The 20,408-nt window shown below is 43.1% G+C and overlaps 1 protein-coding gene across 1 annotated transcript; it reads left to right on the top strand.

Moving 5' to 3' along the window:
* Positions 1 to 3,035: 3,035 nt before the first annotated feature.
* On the top strand, positions 3,036 to 19,871 carry srpk3 (SRSF protein kinase 3). The gene is made up of 17 exons (XM_049580281.1): positions 3,036 to 3,508; positions 7,686 to 7,782; positions 10,686 to 11,581; positions 12,674 to 12,782; positions 12,876 to 12,963; positions 13,218 to 13,305; positions 13,410 to 13,516; positions 13,610 to 13,775; positions 14,076 to 14,101; positions 15,415 to 15,507; positions 16,023 to 16,074; positions 16,301 to 16,519; positions 16,623 to 16,720; positions 16,823 to 16,930; positions 18,470 to 18,539; positions 18,666 to 18,758; positions 18,841 to 19,871. The coding sequence occupies exons 1-17, from the start codon at positions 3,499 to 3,501 to the stop codon at positions 19,023 to 19,025; spliced, it is 2,505 nt and encodes an 834-aa protein (XP_049436238.1). The 5' UTR covers positions 3,036 to 3,498; the 3' UTR covers positions 19,026 to 19,871.
* Positions 19,872 to 20,408: the final 537 nt, after the last annotated feature.

Genomic DNA, 20,408 nt, shown 5'->3' with positions numbered 1-20,408 from the left:
TCCACTGGCTGCAACTGAGTAGGCAAAGGCAGCACAAAAACACAAAGACATCATTGTCTGAATGCAGCATGGGAGGAGTGGTCTTGGTCTTGGGGACAGCACACCAGCCTGGAACAAGGTAACTCCATCCCAGAGATGCAAGCTTGTGGTTCAGGAGGTGCGTCGGGAAGAGGAAGCAGGAAGGTGCTCAAAGGCCGTGGCACAGGCAAAGCAAGGGCAGTGGATGACGTGGGAAGGACTGGAGAAGAGGAAGATCTCCTGGCAAGAGCTGTGGGAAATGGAGGCATTCAGGGCAAGCTTTACCGTCAGGGCTGCCTACGATGTCCTTCCATCTCCCAAAAACCTCAGCCAGTGGTATGGTGAAGACCCCACATGCCCATTCTGTCCAAATCCAGCAATACTTAAGCACATCTTGGTGGGCTGCAAGACTGGCGGTGACACTTGTCCGACGAATTTCACTGCTGCAAGACACTTTAACACCTGGTTGTGCCACCATGTGTAACGGCCTTGGGTGAGGCTGGTCCAAGTCTGCCAGCAGCTTCCAATCCTGTGCCCTGCCTAGCTGCCCATTTGTCCGGAAGGGCGAGGGTCAAGCCAGTCTCGCCACCTCAAGACCAGACACTGGGTAGCTAGGCAGGGCACAGGATTGGAAGCTGCTGGCAGACTTGGGCCAGAAGCTCTGCTTTCCAGCTGAGATCACGTCCACCAACCTGCGACCCGACCTGCTATGGTCAGCCTCGCTCAGGTACGTGTATATCATCGAGCTGACAGTGCCCTGGGAGAGTGCAGTGGAGGAGGCCTACGAGCGCAAGAAGCTGAGGTACGCTGAGTTTGCAGCCAATGTACAACAACAAGGCTGGACAGCGGAGGTTCAACCAGTAGAAGTCGGCTGCAGAGGGTTCGTAGCCACCTCAACATCCAAGCTACTCCAGGAGATGGGAGTGCGAGGGAAGGCAAACCGGCAGGCGATCAAGGACCTCTCCAGAGCCGCTGAAAAGGGGAGTCAGTGTCTTTGGATAAAGAGGACGGACTCCACCTGGGCCCTCAAATAAGTAGATGGCATCTAGGGGATGAACCTGGGACGCTGGGATTCACTGCTGAACCCTCTGGAGGTGTTGTGGGCCAATCAGAGAAACAGCAAGGAAGGAGGGCGCCGACTTGATAACCTAGCGGAAGCCATCTCTCACTTGACCATTCCACAGAGTCCAGCAGTGTCTCAAGTGTGCAATAAGGGATATTAACATCTAGTCAGCTGCTCCAACTGTGGGGGCTCATATTGATGACATTATAAGTTAATAAAATGTTGATAAAATGTCAGAAAACAATGTTAATAAAATGTCTGAAAAATATCCCAAAGTTTAGTGGGCACTATAACTGCGGTGTGTGTGTGTGTGTGTGTGTGTGTGTGTGTGTGTGTGTGTGTTTGTAACTCCGCCTGTACCTGTAACTCCGCCTCCGCCTCATGGTAAGAGCTGGTGGAAGAGCTGTGGACTGCAGAGGCAGCAGCTGCTCTCAAGGATGCTCTGCGTTTTTTGGGGAATGCTTTTGCGATTGGTGGTTGTCAGGGCAGTTGTGATGAGGCACTGTGAAGGCAGCTTAATGTATATTAAAAGTAGAAAAAAAGGAAAATCCCAGTGTGAATCAATTTATAGAAAGCGTTTTGGGGGGCACCCAGGATTTATATACATATATATACATATATATAGCTGAAGTTGAAACCATTTCACTCAGTGGAAACGAAACTTTGATTTACTTTAATTTCACAGATAAGAAACAATAGCATTTTAAGTCTTGTGTGTGATTTATCCTGGCTTCATATGAGTAGGGAAAATATACACTAGCTGCTAGGCTAATTTATACAATGTAAAATGCCATAGGCTTGTGCTAATAACGTTAGCATGTTGTATTTGTTTGGAAAATGTGTCCGGTAAAGACAAGTGTTTGTCTGTGAATGCTGCAAGTTATAGTGAAGCTGATTTGTGTTTGAAACTGTCTCTATTAAGCCATGTTTAATGTGTGTTTAATTAATGTGTGTTTACCATGTGTTTAATGTGTGTTTAATTAATGTGTGTTTTGAATCAACTAAACTTTACAGCACTTCACAGAAACATCCACCGCCGACTAGTGTTTTGGAGGTGTAACTGCAGACACACCACTGCACAAGTATAAATGCTCACAATGGCATACGCTATGCATAGAGCTGACGTACAAGTTTAAATCTGCCTTTACACACTTCATGTTTAAGGGGGTGTAAAAACTTCATAATCCTCAGAATTCTGACTGCTCACTTTTTTATTACCAGCATTTACTTGTAGTTTTACTTTCAATACTTAAATACATTTAATATAATGCAATTATTGTTGATAATTAATATATCAGGTACTTTAAGACTTTACTGAAGTAATATTCTAATATTCACCTCTTGAATATCTATATTTATTCAACATTCAGCGCACATATCTGCACATATTCCTTTTTTTTAAATTTTATTTTATATTCTTGTGTTACTCCAGTGATTGTATATTATATTTTATTGTAGTTAACACACTTACAGCCCCAGAACAGTGATGATATGTATTTTATCTGCAATATTTTCAGTATCTTAAGTTCCAGTGTTAAACACTGTGGCATAATACACACATTATTTTTTTTATTTCAATGCACATTTTCATTTCTATTTTGTTTTATTTTATTGCTTTATAATTACATGCTGCTATTTCATATTCTTATTCTTACGTTGTCATAATTCTCTGCTCAGATCAGATCAGTTTCATCCTCAGAGATCAGCAAAGTTTTTCTGACTCTGATTCTGTGACCAAACTCATCTCCAGCTCAGATATCTGTTCCTGTACTCAGGTGTATTTTTCAGTCACTTGATCCTCCGCTGCTTCCTGCATATTGTACCTGTAGAAGTGTTCAGTACTTTAACGTGGGGGACACCCACAGACCGGCCCGTGTGTAAAGTCTTCTAGATCCGCCACTGGTCCCAGTTTGGGTCCAGTCTAAGCGTGGCCGTTCACTGCGCATGCGCAAAGACCGGTGTCCGGTGTCGGACTGACAGCAGCTGTTGAGACCATGCACGGTAGGACCGAGGCAGCAGAGAAAACACACCCAGAATAAAAGAGTGGACCCGGTACTGAGCCGGCAGTGATCCGGTACTACTGAAGGGTACAGATCCGGTGCTGACCCGGGACTGACCGGGCCGGTCTGCAGGAAGATCCGCCGATCTGCAGCTGGAGCTAACGGAGCTAACGGAGCTAAGTGACGGCAGACCGTCAGCTGTTTTCTGACTAACGGACAGGCCACGTTCAGCACGCGTCACAGCACTGAGCCGTTCTGACCCGGGTTAGTTCGTCCGGTCGGACTGTCTCCGGGTCTCAGCGCCGGTTGGTGGGGACGTCCAGCCGCTTCACGGAGGCTAACTAGCTGTCAGAGAACCGTCAGCCCGGCCGGGACACAGCGCTCCGACCCGGTTCGGTTTGAGGACCGGGACCCAGGATGCTGATAGGTAAAGTACTTGTGACCCGGGTCGGTGTCCCGGCACAGCTGTCGGTGTTGTCGGTACAGTTTGTGTCGAATTCAGTGACCGTTAAATCAACACGCTGAACTCCAGAGAGCGAAGCTAACATGCTAAGCTAACTGCCGTTAGCTAACGGTACCAGCCCGTGACACACACACACACACACACACACACACACACACACACACACACACACACACACACATTCTGGTTCCTCTGTCCTTGTGAGGACCCTCATTGACATAACACAGTGCCTGTCCCCTCACTGTAAGGGACTGTTCGTTACTCATGTGAGGGGAGGAGGTGTGGGGAAAAAAGGAGGAGACATGTCATATCATTTTAAGCACTGGGGAGGGACTTGTGTTTAATTTGGCTCAGGGGAGGGCCACACACGTTTCAATGGTTTAGTTTGTTTTTATTTTACTGCAGAATTGTAGATGGTAAATTTCCGACTGTCCTTTGACACATCACGAACACTTTAATCAGGAAAACACCCATAACCTAATCTGAGCTTCTTCTTCCTCTTTTTCTCTGTCTTCTTTTTAAACAGCAAATTGCAGATGGTGGAGAATAGAGTGTCGAAGTCATGCCCCTTCCGGTGAAGCTCATGGGACCTTAGATCGGAAAAAATATGAATGGCAGTGAATGGGGAGAGAAATATTATCTTTTGGTCCCGTTTGAGTTGTGACATGAAATCCAAATATGTCGTTAATGAATTTAAAATATAAATTTTAAGGTCAAGAAAGTCATACTTTGTGGTAAAACTGTTGATATATAAGCTTTTGAAAAAAACGTAATTAGAAAAACTACACAGGAGGCGGTCGCGTATGTGACGTCATAGCTTTCGCTCGCTTCCAAGCAGCTTGGAGTGACTGCAACCTGGCACAAAACACACAGACATCTTCAATCATAAATCGATTAATCATAAAACAGTGGAATTTCAGCGGGGAGGCCAAGCTGCAGGAAGCGAGCGAAAGCTATGACATCACATATGCGACCTCCTCCTGTGTACTCTTGAGTCTTTCTAATTAAAGAGCTTATATCTCAACAGTTTTACCACAAAGTATGATTTTCTTGACCTTAAAATTTATGTTTTAAATTCATTAACAACATATTTAGATTTCATGTCGCAACTCAAACGGGAACAAAAGATAATATTGCTCTCCCCATTCACTGCCATTCATATTTTTTCCGATCTAAGGTCCCATGAGCTAGAGCTTAGACAGTCAAGCGCCTGTGAGTACACTCGCAGGACTTCCACGGCACTAACACGCTCGGTGTGTCCTTAGCGTTAATTATAACAGCCAACTTATTAAAAAATGTCGGGTTTAAATCGGGCTCGGGCCCATAATTACAGTTAATTGGACGGGACGGGCCAGTCCCGGACATAACGTGCACGGGCTCAGGCTGGGTCGGGCTGAATTTTTTGGGCCCGATCTAAGCTCTACCATGAGCTCTGCCGGAAGGGGCATGACTTCGGCACTCTATTATCGCCACTGTCTCCACCCACACACAAACCAAACTTACGTCTCAACTTCAGTGCTGATTAAAATGTGCCACTGTAGCCAGGAGCAAGTTAGCTAGCAAGCTAACATCAGCACATGCATTATTGTTGATAGTATTTCAGACCCAACAAACATCACTGACTGCTTCTATTCAACAACAGTTTTTGTCCTTAGTGCAAAAAACATGTAGAACTTCCATCTGTAGAACATGGCCATGTTCACTGTAGCCAGCTCTGGCTCCTTGTTGTCCTCAGCCGCCATGTCACAAAGATGGCGATGTGGACGCGCTTAGCGCACTTGTGTTTAGTACAGAAGGATTAGATTTGAGACACACTGACAGTCCTAACCCTCAAACAGGCCTGTGACAAAGTGAGGACCGGCCCAAATGTCCCTACTCTTAAAAAATGTTTTCACTCTGTTGCTTTATTACATTTTGTAGTCCTCACTCTGTATCACACACTCAGAGACACACGTCCACAGATATGATAGGATGGAGTGTTCACTGTCTCCTGGTAAACTGAGCTCTCACTGATCCTCCAGGTGACATTTTATTTCCATATGAACTCTGATTGTCACTCCTGGCTGGTCGCCTCTGTCACGTCCTGACACGTCCTGGTTGTGTCTAAACTGTTCAGCCCTGTCTGCGGTTCGATGATACCTGATTAAATGATTTTACTAACTCTGCTAATGAATGTTGGAACATTTTTTTGCATATTTTAATGACAGGGTGGATGACATCAGAATTAAGATACCTCAGTATCTTAATAATGACTTTGTTTTTGACACATAAATAAATAAAGGTTAAGGCTTTTCTGTTTTTGAGCCGACATCTTGCCCAGTCTAACAAAGGCAGTCATGGCAGCGCGATGTGCAACTTGTTCTTTAGATCCTCTGCCATCTTGGATGGTCAAGGAGCTATGGTCTACCCTAGGTCATCATGTTTTATACATTTTAAACTTATCACTTTCCACTGGTGTTTTCTCAGTTTGTATTAAATCTGCTGTAGTTAAGCCCTTATTAAAGAAGCCTGGCTTGGACGCCAACTCCTTGAAACATCATAGACCTGTCTCCAATCTTGTGTTTTTGTCAAAAGTCTTTGAACAAATTGTCTTAAATCAGTTCTTGAAATACTTGACATTAAATGACCTCTTTCTGTCTGCTTTCAGAGTAAATCATTCAACTGAAACGCAAATGATTTATTCTTGGCTGTAGATTCAGAGTCAGCATCTGTGCTACTGTTGCTCGATCTAAGTACAACATTTGACACGGTGGATCATTCTATTTTATTGGACAGACTTGAAAATGACTTTGGCATCTCAGGTCAGTTGTTCCTGTGGTTGAGATGTTACTTGTCAGACAGATCGCAACGTGTCTTATACAACAACACATTCTCTGAAATGTATACCATTACTCATGGGGTTCCACAGGGGTCTGTACTTGGTCCACTGCTATTTTCTACGTACTTGGCACCCAGATTTAACGTTCATTTGGGATCTCTTTACATTGTTTTGCAGACGATTTACAGTTGTACACCTAATATCCTGCAAAATGGTTCAGAGATAACTAAACTTGAGACCTGTGTAGCTGCAGTTAGGGGATGGTCATCTAGAAATTTCCTTTTACTTAACTCGACTAAGACAGGTCCTGCAAAATTAAGGCATTTCTATGAATGTATTACTTTGTCTCTGGATGATTTTGTGATTCATTGCAGTGACAGAGTTAAGAGTCTTGGTGTGCTCTTGGATCAGACCCTCTCGTTTGATTTTCATATTAAGGACCAGAATGGCCTTTTTTCACATACGGAACATTACCAAGATTCGACCTATCCTTTCATTTAAGGGTGCTGAGATACTTATTCATGCTTTTGCCACATCACGGCTAGATTATTGCAGTGCCCTTCTGTCAGGTTTGCCAAAGAAGAGTTTTCGGGGTCTTCAGATGGTACAGAACGCTGCAGCTTGTGTTTTGACCGGAGCGGATAATTATGAGCATATTACTCCCGTGTTGGCCTTGCTCCACTGGCTTCAGGCAGAGGTTAGAGCAGACTTTAAAGTGCTTTTGCTTACTTATAAAATTGTAAATGGCATTGCACCACAGTACTCATGGTTAAACCATAATACTCCATACACACTTGCATGTGAACTGCGCTCCCAGGGGACTCATCTTCTGAGTGTCCCGTAGAAAGACGGTTGGTGAGCGTGCTTTTTCATTTGAAAATAGTACAATAATTTCTTTTCTTTTTTTTTTGTTTTTACAGTTTCTGGCTGTCATACATGGTGTCATTTGGGCATGTTTTCTTTAAAAATCAGCAGTAAAATAAATACAAAATAAAACCATTTAAATCTGTGTGCCCTTCACCTTAATGAAAAACACAAGTCCCTCAAAATATTTAACATGCCTGCTTCTTTTCACGCCACCTCTCCCCCTTCATAAATAACAAACAGTCCCTTAGGGGTTCACATGTTCCAACCATAGACCATAATATATTTCTGCAGGTGTACAAGTTTGCTCATGCAGAAGAAAGTGTTAAATTTGAAGCTTTTGAATCAGAGTTTGGTGTACGGTATTAATGGAGGTTAATGGAGGTTGGTGTGTGACTGAACCTTGTGTTGTGGAGGTGTGACTAAACGTAGCGCTGACTCTGATGTTCCTCCTCTCAGCAGCAGTCGGTGCAGGAACTGGAAATGCTGCCACCACCGGCAAGAAACACCGGCGGAGAGGCAAAAAACACCGGAGAGTCCGAACAGACGAGAATCGGTAAGAGACCAGAGACCACACACACACACACACACACACACACACACACACACACACACACGCGCGCACATACAATTATATATTTATAAGATATACATTTATAGGGGCTGTCAGGGTTAACGTGTTACTTGCGATAAGATTAAGGTCCACACATAACATGTTTTTTTTTTTTCTTTTTAATTGCTTGCTGCCATTTTGCTGTGTGCATTTACTTTGAGTTTGAGCCCCACCTACGAGCTGAGCACACAGGTGTAGTTAATCAGACTGATGTCAGCAGACAACCACATCACCAGAGCTGACAAAGCATTATCTTGAAGTGTGTGAATCACCACAGACCTGTGGATGAAACTAAATCAAAGAAGTTAAGCACTGCTAAACAGGTGGAAACTGACTACAGACCTGCATTTTAAGTCTTGTGTGTGATTTATCCTGACTTCACATGAGTAAAGAAAAACTCTGCTAGTTGCTAGGCTAATTTATATGTTGTAAAATACCATAGGCTTGTGCTAATAACGTTAGCATGTTGTATTTGTGGGGAAAACATGTCCAGAGTTCAGTGTTTTGTCTGTGAATCTTGTGACTAATAATGAAGCTGATTTGTGTACTTTTATGAAATTGTCGCTAAGCCAAAAGGCGGCTGCGGCTCAGAAAGGACAACAGGTCGTCCGCAAGCCTAAGTGACAACTCTCTGTACTTCTGATCTGTAACGTTGACAGGAAGTGACCACCATGAGACGGTGTATCATCTCTAGTCAACTCAGACGAGCTCAGACCGGCCAGTTCACTCTGCTGACACTTTTCTCTATGATGTTCTAAAAACATCATCTTGTCAAGAATCTTTGGTCTGAACTGTGATCTCATCAGTGATGAAAGTCAGCAGTTAAAATATTGTCACTCAGCAGAAATGTTTTCTGACCCAAACAACAAAGAGGAATCATCACATCTGACAGTCACCTCTTCAAACACTCAGACTTTAGGGTTCTGCTCTGTGGTTCAGACGATGGTCAGATCTACCAGATATAAACTCTCACTGCTCAGCTCGTCTTCAACCACAACACTTTCTTCTTCTTTTCTTTTTTTCTTCACTTATATTTGAACTTGTGTATGTCATGTTTTTGCCTCTTCACTCCTGTGTTTATTTGTTTTTATTATGTGTGTTTATGTGTGTGTGATTTTTATATCCTGTGTGTCACTGCTGCTGCCACCGAACTGGGGACAAATCAAGGTCATGAACTCAAACAAAGCAACCGCACATTTTACACGGTAATTCAAAACCTGGATCATGACTGTGCATCGCTGAAGGGAAGTGGGGGACTCTTCATCATAACTGATGAATGTAGCGTATAAACCTGAACAGATCTTAAACCCTCGTGGATCCATCTAAACTGCTGAACACAGTTTGACGCACGAGGAGGTCTGCACAGGAAAAAGATGCGTGATACAGAAGATACCACATATACATCTGTGTCTTAGTTGCTAGGCTAACAATTCCCCCTTGCTTCCAGTCCTTGTGCTAAGCTAGGTTAACAGGCTAGGCTAAGCTAGGCTAACAGTTGCCCCGTGCTTCCAGTCTTTGTGCTAAGCTAACGGGTGGCCTACTGACAGAAACAGGTTTGGTGCTCCGTCTGCAGAGACTCGGCTCCAATAATAGAACCAGAGACTGAATCGTGATCCCACAACACACACACACACACACACAGAGTCTATTTTAGTACACCGAACCTCAACAATGTCCATGACTCAGAGAAGTCATGGAGAGGGGAGCAGCTGTGTGTGACACAGATATATGATCCATCTGACTCTGTGTATGTGATTAGAATGACATCATCATCCAATGTTTCCAGGCTGAAAACATCCTTCCTGTACATGTACAGGTATCTGATTCATGGCTGCATGATTAATTGAATTTTAATAAAAAAAAACACGATTCCCAAAATTAAATAAACCTGATCGGCTACGATATCGATGTTTAAAATGATCCGCTCATAGAAAACTTAGCTGCACATCAAAGCAAGTGCTTTCTAAACTAAGAGCAGCCTCCACTTTGGGGGAGCTGTACGCTTCTCGTGCACGCTGCAGTGTCAGCCTGTGAAAAACTGTCCTCAGTGTTGCGACTGCAGATGAGCTAGAACAGAGGATTGGGCGGCACGGTGCTACAGTGGTAAGCATTGTCGCCTTACAGCAGCAGGGTTACTGGTTAGATCCCGGGGTGGAGGAGCCCTCTGTGCATGTTCTCCCAGTGTCAGCGTGGGTTTCCTCCAGGTGCTCCAGCTTCCTCCCACAGTCCAAAGACATGCAGGTTAACTGGTGACTCTAAATTGTCCGTAGGTGTGAATGTGAGTGTGAATGGTTGTCTGTCTCTATGTGTCAGCCCTGTGATAGTCTGGTGACCTGTCCAGGTGAACCCTGCCTCTCACCCAGTGTCAGCTGGGATAGGCTCCAGCCCCCTGTGACACCTAACAGGATAAGCAGTTAGATGAATGAATGAAGATGAATGCACAAAGGCGGAGAAGAATAACAACACTTACGTTACCTCACTGAATCCCAAACCTTGTTTAGTGTCAACTTGGACATCCATAACAGCACCGCCATTTAGGGTTGGGTTAACTCGATCAGATAATCTGTCTGACGTCATCATCGAAAGCGTTTTCATTCTTTGTGAATGTCCACGCTGGTGGTTGTCTCCAGTTTTTCACATCTTCAGTCTCAAGACGTTCATAGTTTAGATCTATTCACATGAAAAGTGACAGAAAGAAAAGTTCAAACCCCGCCCACTTTCTCATCACCACACAGCTGACCAACCACAGTGCGAGGTGGCTGTGATGTCACATTTTTCAGACAAGCACTAGTTTGAGGCCCTTCCTGTGGAGCCGTGGTGTAATACGTTGTTTTCCTCTGTTTCAGGCCTGATGACTTCTGTAACCTTCAGAGTCCAGATACCAACAGCAGCCTCGACACGACACCCCAGCAGAGTCACTCTCAACCTGCCCAGCCCCGCCCCCAAAGTGCTCCAGATACAACCACATCACCACAGAACACGCCAACATGTACTGAAGATCTCCATGCGCCCCCACAGACCCCCCCACCCACTGACACCACCCCGCTGCCCCCCGAGAGTGATCCCCGACCTGTCTCACCACCTCCCCAGTCCCCAGTTGCTCCCCAGACCCCCCCTCCCCCTCTGGATCCAACAGACACACCTGTAGCACACCTGGAACCTCCTGCGAGTCTAAACACCTCCCTGACATCCCCAGTGACGCCTGAGATATTCAGCCAATCCCCTCCTGCCACGTCTCAAAGTCCTGAGCACAGTCCTAGCCACTCACTGCCCCCTGTCAACCAAAATATTACCCAGAATTCCTCCAGATCACCTCACAGAACTCAGAGTCCGCCTGATGGCCGAACAGATGCTTTCAAATTGCCTCCAGCTTCACCACACGTTATTACCCACAATGCCTCAGAATCATCATCAGTTTCTGCCCAGCAGCCTACCAAAGCTCCTCCCACACCTCCATTAAGCCCCTCCCACCCTGACCCCTTCCTGCTGAACTCAGTGACCTTCACCTCCAGCGTCTCCTCCCACCTCTACTCCCCCGGCTCCTCGTCCACTTCCTTCCTCCGTTCCTTTGACACCCTCGGCCCCCACACCGGTCTGCCTCCCATGATGTCATCAGCCGCCCCACACATGACCACACCCCCTTTGACTCTAAGTCCACCCCCTCCTGAGTTAACTCCACCTCCTGTCCAGCTGCTGGGCTCTGACGATGAGGAGCAGGAAGACCCGTCAGATTACTGCAAAGGTGAGAGTTTATTTCCTGATTCAGTGAAGAGAACCGAAATGACTGACGATGATTCATCCTCTGATTTTCTGACGCAGTGAAAATATGAATAATCAAGGAGTTAAACAGCTCCCCCTGCTGCATTATGTATTTACAGTCAATTAAAAATAAATGATGATAAAGGATTGATAAACTTGGCTGATATTTGATCCAACCAATGTTTGTCTCCCATCTGGGTCCAGGCTGCACTGACAGCAGACTGAGTACGGTTCTCCTCCGTAAGCTTCAGTATTAAGTAGGGGTGGAAATCACCATACGATATTATCACAATACTTAGATCACAATACATTTCTGCGATATGCTGAGTATTTTGATAAAATATATTGTGATTTATTACCTTTTTTTCCAACTGCAGTATGCACGCAATCAGCACACACTACTATACCAATGAGACTTCCTCCTCAGGGGCCGGGGGTAACATGCATTCTGGGTGATCAGTCTGACAGTGGAAAGCCCCAAGTGTAAATGCACCCATTGCATCCTCAATGTGTCTTGAGATCTGATCACTCAGACCACATTCAGAGATGATCTGTGCTGCATGTGGCTGCGTTCTGTCAGCAGTGTGTGAGCTAATGTTTCCTGGGCCACACTGAAGGAATGCCTGCTCAGGTGACATCATCTGTATAGGCAGAAGTATGAGCTCATTCGTGCACCAACGGCAAACCACAACCCCTCCTCCTTTCGTTAGGTCTCTGTCCGTTCGTCCCGTCTGAAAGCTGACGATGGTCCTGTTTGTGTCTGGAATATTTCCAGCCTTTGTCGTCTTCTTTTGCTGCATTAAATTTCCAGCAGATCAATCTCCGCGGGTGGAAATGATGCTCGTGTTTATTTGTATAAAGAGCAGGAAGAGAGATCTGATCACAAGTTGTTACTCGACATGCGTTATGATGGCAGGTGTAAAGAGACAGGCTCAGAGCTGTCCACTTGTGATCAGATCCCAGGACGCCTGATGATACCGGTGTAAACAGGACCAGAGAAACGACCCAACACAGAGGCTCTCGTCACTGTGTCCGTGCTGAGTCTCCACTTTGTTCCGTTCTGTTTGTGTTCCAGGTGGTTACTACCCCGTGAAGATCGGTGATCTGTTTAACGGGAGGTACCATGTGGTCAGGAAACTGGGCTGGGGACATTTTTCTACAGTGTGGCTCTGCTGGGACCTGCAGTAAGACACACACACACGCGCACACACATTTATCACTGTAATTCTGAGGTCTTTGCATCGATTCTGTCACGTTTCGTGAATCTGTGTGTTTAGGAAGAAGCGCTTTGTGGCGTTGAAGGTGGTGAAGAGCGCTCCACATTACACTGAGACGGCTCTGGACGAGATCAAACTGCTGAGATGTGTGAGTACACACACACACACACACACACACACACACACACACACAGGTTATATCTGCAGCAGAGACTCTACAGCTGCAAGGAAATTATGATTTGGATGAGAAGTGATAGTGAGTGATAATCATGAAAGGCTGGTCATGACATTAAAGTCTGTGCAGTCTGTGCTGCGTCCATTCCTCGTTACTCCCACAGTAACATGATGATGTTGGAACACAGCGTTCTGCAGTACACAGGTGACAAGTGTTTCTGTGTACAGGTGAGAGACAGTGACCCCTCTGACCCCTACAGAGAAACCATCGTCCAGCTGATTGATGACTTCAAGATATCAGGAGTCAACGGAGTGCGTATCCTTCCTCATCACCTGTACCTGTCTACCTGTCTGTATACTCACCTGTACCTGTCTACCTGCCCGTCTTCATCAGTCAGTAGTTTCCTCAGCTTTTCTCAGATGTCTGTATGGTTCTGGAAGTTTTGGGTCATCAGCTGTTAAAATGGATCATTAAGTCGAACTACATGGGACTTCCTCTGGTGTGTGTCAAGACCATCATCAGACAGGTAACACACACACCTACAATGTGCACACAGTGACTCAGGACATGACATTAGTGACACGTTAACCTGTTGAGTGACTCGGCTGTGTGCCTGCAGGTGCTGCAGGGGCTGGACTACCTCCACACCAAGTGTAAGATCATCCACACCGACATCAAACCAGAGAACATCTTGTTGGACGTAGATGAGGTTTACATCAGGAGACTGGCAGCTGAGGCAACCTTCTGGCAGAGAGCTGGAGCCCCGCCCCCTTCTGGGTCATCAGGTGAGGAGCAGCCACGTGACTGGTCAGAATGGCAGTTTCATGTTTCTCCACTGGAGTCAGACAGCAGTGTTACTGGGAGCTGTGGTTTCCACTTTGTTCAGACACACAGCAACTTTCTGTCTGTCTGTCTGTCTGTCTGTCTGTCTGCTCGTTAAGCTGTCTCCTTCTTTTCTCTTTCCACATAGTTCTGACCTGTCTGTCTGTCTGTCTGTCTGTCTGTTTCCATCTTTACTTCCTGTTTCTGATGTTATCTTCCTGTCTCTTTTCTCCCTGTCTGTCTGCCTCCACGTGTCCCTCTAGTTAGCATGGCTCCCAGGGATCTACAGGTAAGTGTCCAGGTGTGATGCCTGCTATGTTCTCATTGGTCACGGCCATGTCAGAGTGAGAACTTGTCTCTGGTGCTGACCTGCCGGAAATAGCTTCCTGCTAATAAAACCTGATCAAACAATCCAGCTTGTTGAATGTAAAAACAGGAAGTGAGACACACACACACACACACACACACACACACACTATCCTGTGGTGGTTTTTGCTATACTGTGAAAGAGATTCTCAGAGAGCTATTACTGTAAATTTTATAAGGAATTATTTTAAATTAGAATAAATTCAGAGCAAGATTAAAACTAAATATATTACTTTGGCTGGCCCGACACACAGACGGCAGGAGGAGCGGCTGCTGCAGCATGATAATATATTACACCAAAAGATAAATATACAGATTAAAAGAGCCGGTAATGTTGAAGCTTTTCAAGACTATGGTCGTCAATAGTTCAGCGCCATGGCCTGTTTTCTACTGGAGAGATTAACGGAGTTAAAGCTCCACATATCCATGGGAAAAGCCTTTATTAAAGGGTTGAACTGATTCAAATGAAAATCGATTTGAATTAGATGAATTGATTATTTTCAGCCAGCCCTACCTACTGTGTCCTGTGATGGTGGCATCCAAGGCCGCAGTTGTCTAAGAGTTTCACGTTATGATAAGCCTCTCCGAAAATATCTCGGTTTCACGGTATCACAGTTATTATTATCATCAGTTAAAATGAGCCTAAAGGAATGAAAACAGATTATTTTTGGTTGAACAAACGTTTTATTTCTATGATTGAAACTTAAACCATTGTTTTAAAATGGAAATTGTGTAAAAAGTCTCCCCGTTGATAATAAATTGGAAGAAAAAAATATATGAATATATGAATATATGTGTATATATAAATTGAAAATACATAAAATTGAGATTTTCCGTCCAGTTGCATTTTTTTTCATATTGTAGATAAACAAATGTAACGGTACAATAACTGTCAACTTTTATATCACAGTATACCTTAAAACCGGTATATCGCTGCAACCCCAGTGGTGTCACCAGTTTGATTTCAGTAGGACACACACACACACACACACACTGTTTCCTGTGATGGTGACGTCACTGGTTTGATTCCAGTTTGGGACATTTGTTGCATGTTTCCATGAAATAAAAACAAATAGTGTTTTCACCAGTGTGTAGTGTAGGTAACACAGAGTGTGTGTGTTAGAGCACATTCACATCAGTGTGTAGAAACTTCACTGTGTTCTGCTGTCTCTCTCATTCTGTGTGTGTGTGTGTGTGTGTGTGTGTGTATTTTTGTGTATACATGTGTGTGTGTAGGTCGGTAAGCTGTCTAAGAACAAGAAGAAGAAGTTGAAGAGGAAAGCCAAGCGTCAGCAGAGACTGTTGGAGGAGAGACTGGTGGATATACAGGTACTGTAACACTGATGATGTCATGTGATCAGGTGGTGAGTGGGGCATCACGAGCTGAGACGTTAAAGTGAACAGAGCGTAGTGAGAATGAAACAGTGAACATTTATTATTTTTCTCTCTTTGTGTATTTCATTTTATTTGAATGATCAAATATTAAATTTTACTGTCGTGCTGAAGCTGGCACTGTGAGTATGTTTCACTACAACTGCTATTAACAAGCAGCCCATCAGATTAAAACAGGAAGTGATAAAAATGAGGGGTGTCACAGTACACAGCATTCACAGTTCAGTTCGTGTCTTGGTTTTGGGGTCATACTTAAGGAAGTCAGATACCGGAATGTTTTCAGTAAGACAGAATGAATAATAAAAAATAAAACGCTGAGGTGACGCCGTCAGAAATGAAATGTTTGAATGTGCTGATCTGAATGATTCAGGACGAGCACACATATTGTTACACCCCTGACAAATTCATCCCTTCAAAGTAAAGGTTTCATTTCCTTCTGTCTGTGTGTTCAGAGGATGGAGGAGGAGGACGGTGTGATCCAACCTGACGACACTGACAGCAACTGTGAGTACACACTCTCACACACACTGTTACACACACTGTTGCGTAGATAATACAACATCATCAATGAATTAATGCCTTTATTGTCATTGCATGTTCGTATACAACATTTACTTTGATAGAATATTTTTTACCCACTGTCAGGTTTGTGTGTGTGTGTGTGTGTGTGTGTGTGTGTGTGTGTGTGTGTTAAGTTAAATAAACTGTAAATGCACTCTTTTCCTCTCAGGCTCTCTGGTTGTCAACGGCAACACTTCCTGCTCCACAGCCAACAGCAAAGCGAGCCCAGAGTCCACCTCCTCCTGGTTGGAGGATAGGTGTAATGGCCACGCCCCCGGACGGTTCTCCAGCCCTGCCTCAGGCCTATCAGGCTTCTCAGGCTCTGTGATGTCAGCGACATCCGAGTCAGCACTTTCTACTCAGTCAGGATACTCGAGTGGAAGAGACGGTGAGAGCACACACACATACAGATTAACTGTAGGCAGCAGTATTGATCCATAATTAATGATAATGTAATAAACGTGATTTCATGTGTTGTTTGTGTGTTTCAGTGTTCAGTGCGTCAGACTTTATCCTCAGTCCTCTGGATCCTCAGAACGCCCACAAACTCAGAGTGAAGATCGCTGACCTGGGAAATGCGTGCTGGGTGGTGAGACATCTTCATCTTCTCCTCGTCCTCTCTGTAGTGTCAGTATGAACATTGGACCAATCAGATGGCTCCTCTCTGTCTCCCTGTGTGTGTCTCATCCAGCACAAACACTTCACAGAGGACATTCAGACCCGACAGTACCGAGCTCTGGAGGTTCTGATTGGAGCAGAGTACGGGCCGCCTGCTGACATCTGGAGCACCGCCTGCATGGTACACACACTCACGCACACACTGAAACTCACTATGAAACCCACACGACGCAGACATGACTCCCCTCACACATGATAAATGCTGTCAGAGACTTCTTTAGTGTGATAAACGTTTCGATGTGTTAGAAAGAAGTTTGGGAGTTGAGTGTAAATTAAAAGGTAAAAAAAAGTAAAAGTGTATTTTAATTTTTTTCTAAAAGTGATGGCTAACATTAACGAGCCTCAGCCTGACATGTCACTATGTCACAAATTTTTCATAAAAATTTCACATCAAAGTCAAAGTAGAGCATAACAATTTTCAGTAAAACGTGATGTCATATATATATATATCATAAAATTTAATTTAAAAAGTTCATTGAAAACTCATAGTACAGTATATATAAAATATTGTATTATTTATTATTATTATATTGTATTTTAAAAAAAAGTATTAAAAAGTCTTAGTTCAGTATGTGAAAAAATTCTTCAGAAAATTTCATTAAAGAATTCATAGCATTGTAGGTTGTAAAAAAGTCTGTGTAAATGTTGAAAGAAATGTGATTCAAGTGTCATGTATTGGTTGTCATAAAAATTCAATCGAAAAGTTACAGTTTAGTAAAGTATTGTATTTTATTGCAGGAAAAAAATCCCTAAAAAAGCCATGGTATCCTATTTTATAAAAAAATAAAAATAAAATTATAGTATGTCGAAAATTTGCTAAAAAATGAAGTCATAGTATAGTATGTCAAAAAAGACTGCGAAAAAAGTCATGGTGTAGTATGTCGAAAAAACTGAAAAAAGTGATAGCGTAGTATGTCGAAAAAAGTCATATTATAGTATGTTGCAAAACTGCAAAAAAAGTCATAGTATGTTAAAAAAAAGTCATAGTATAGTATATCGAAAAAACTGCAAAAAAAGTCATAGTATGTTAAAAAAAAGTCATAGTATAGTATATCGAAAAAACTGCAAATAAAGTCATAGTATGGTATGTCAAAAAAAGTCATATTATAGTATGTCGAAAAAACTGCAAAAAAGTCATAGTATAGTATGTCGAAAAAAGTCATGGTACAGTATGTTGAAAAAACTCGATAAAAAGTCATAGTATAGTATGTTGAAAAAAGTCATAGTATGTCGAAAAAGTCATAGTATAGTATGTCGAAAAAACTGCTAAAAAAGTCATAGTATAGTATGTCAAAGAAAGTCATAATATAGTGTGTCGAAAAAGTCATAGTATAGTATAGTATGTCGAAAAAAACTGCACAAAAAAGTCACAGTATAGTATGTCGAATAAACTGCACAAAAAAGTCACAGTATAGTATGTCGAATAAACTGCACAAAAAAGTCACAGTATAGTATGTCGAAAAAAAGTCACAGTATAGTATGTCGCAAAAGTCATAGTATAGTGTGTCGAAAAGGTCGTAGTATAGTATGTCGAAAAAACTGCACAAAAAAAGTCACAGTATAGTGTGTCAGATTTTTCATAAAAGACGTAAAAAAAAAATCAGTAATCCTATAGCATGTTGTAAAAGCTGTATTGATTATTGATGTAATGATGTTTCAGGCGTTCGAGTTGGCGACAGGAGATTATCTGTTTGAACCTCATTCAGGAGAAGACTACACCAGAGACGAAGGTACTACACATCATAACACACAGCATACTACACACACCACTGCCGTCTGGCAGCACAGCTCCTCACAGACACACTGCTGCAGGGTATCAGAGAGGAACTCAGTGTGCGTTTGTTCTCTGTGTTCAGATCACATCGCTCACGTCATCGAGCTGCTCGGACCGATTCCTCTGCCCTTTGCTTTGTCTGGAAGGTACTCGAGAGAGTACTTCAACAGGAGAGGTAAGACAGTGTGTCCATCTGTCTGTCTGCTCTTCTCTGCCTCTCTGTGTACCTGTCTCACCTGTCTGTGTACCTGTCTCAGGTGAGCTGCGTCACATCTCCAGCCTGAAGCCGTGGGGTCTGTTCGAGGTGCTGTTGGAGAAGTACGAGTGGCCGCTGGATCAGGCGGCTCAGTTCAGTGACTTCCTGTTGACCATGTTGGAGCTGCAGCCTGACCGCAGAGCGACGGCAGCGCAGTGTCTGCAGCACGCATGGCTGCACACATAAACACACACAGATGTACACACTTAGAAACACACATCATGTTGAGGAGTGTTAGATTTCTCTGTGTTGACTTCATGTTGGAAATTATCATCTCGACTGATTCTGTCTGAATCAGAAGGTTTTCTGAGTACGATCAGTGCTGCGTGTCGCAGTGACAGCCCTGCTGCCGTCTGCTCTGTCTGTCTAATGGTTATCAATAATCAAAGAACTCTGTCCACACAAACACGTCTGTCCGACACTTTCACACATACGTGTTCTCTGTAAAATGTCATGTTGGTCGGTCTGGATTTAGCACCCAGCAGTCAGAGGTTCAGTCGAGCTGTAATTTCCCTCCAAACTCTTCTCAAACTGTTTCTGTTGTAACTGCTGATTTATTTCTGATAATTATCTTCACTGATTTTTGTTTCTCTGTTGTTTCTTTCTTTGTGTTTGTTTCTGTGATTTTTTGTTTGTTTTTTACAGATTTTCTGTTTTTACAGATTCTGTTGACTTTTGCTGAGTTTCTATTTAACAGACTGTTTCCTCACTTCCTGCTTCACTTCCTGTCCCTTACTGATAATTGATCAGAGACTTCTAAGACTCCTGAACCTCCTTGATGATGATGATGAGTTTTGGTTTAGACGAGCACACTGTGGCTTTCTGACAGCAGCCGACCCTCTCACTGACTCTGATGACATTATTGATCGTATTGACAGTATTGATCTCTGTAGCTCAAAGTGAACTCTGACCTCTCACCTGTTTCTATGTTCATATAATAAATAGTGCCTTGAAATGACCCCTGACCCCGTCCCCCCTCCCTGTCACAATGACATCACCCGATGTGAAGAGGTTTTTTTTTTGTTTTTTTTTTTTACATGTGTCCGTTTGTGTGGCATGTTTTCTCTTCAGTGAAAATAAAGATGAATGAAAGTTTGTCTGTGGCGTTATTAAACATAGTATAATAGGTTTTGTTTAAAGAGTCATGATATAGTATGTTTTATGTAAGAATTTTAGAATTTTATAAAATGTCAAATCATAGTGTATGTCAAAAACATTAATAAAAAGTCATACAATAGTATGTTGTAAAAATGGCGTAAAACCAGTGTAATTTTTTTAAAATAAAAGTCATACCATAGTTTGTCATTAAAAAAATTACAAAGTCACAGCATTGTATGTCAAAAACTATTCATCAAACAGTCATAGTAAGTAGTAAATAAAAAAAAAATTGGTTGTAAAAAATTTTGTTTAAAAAGGTATGGCATGTTGTAAAAGTTTCTTTGTAAACTCAGTATAGCGTCAACAATTATACATATATGTCATAAAATCAATATAAAATGTCATTAAATATTTTTAATTTAAGTCTATTTAAGTATAGTGTGCCAAACACTATATAAAGTTACAGTACGG

This window comes from Epinephelus fuscoguttatus, linkage group LG7 (assembly GCF_011397635.1).
Source record: "Epinephelus fuscoguttatus linkage group LG7, E.fuscoguttatus.final_Chr_v1".
Lineage (NCBI taxonomy): Eukaryota > Metazoa > Chordata > Actinopteri > Perciformes > Serranidae > Epinephelus > Epinephelus fuscoguttatus.
Note: the sequence above shows the minus strand (reverse complement) of the source record. Positions and strands in the feature narration are given on the sequence as shown.

Bases quoted from the DNA above. Each gene is read 5' to 3' on its own strand.
- srpk3 (XM_049580281.1), top strand. The intron at 12,964-13,217 runs GTGAGTACACAC...TTCTGTGTACAG, and splicing joins AGATCAAACTGCTGAGATGT to GTGAGAGACAGTGACCCCTC. The intron at 16,721-16,822 runs GTGAGACATCTT...TGTCTCATCCAG, and splicing joins TGGGAAATGCGTGCTGGGTG to CACAAACACTTCACAGAGGA.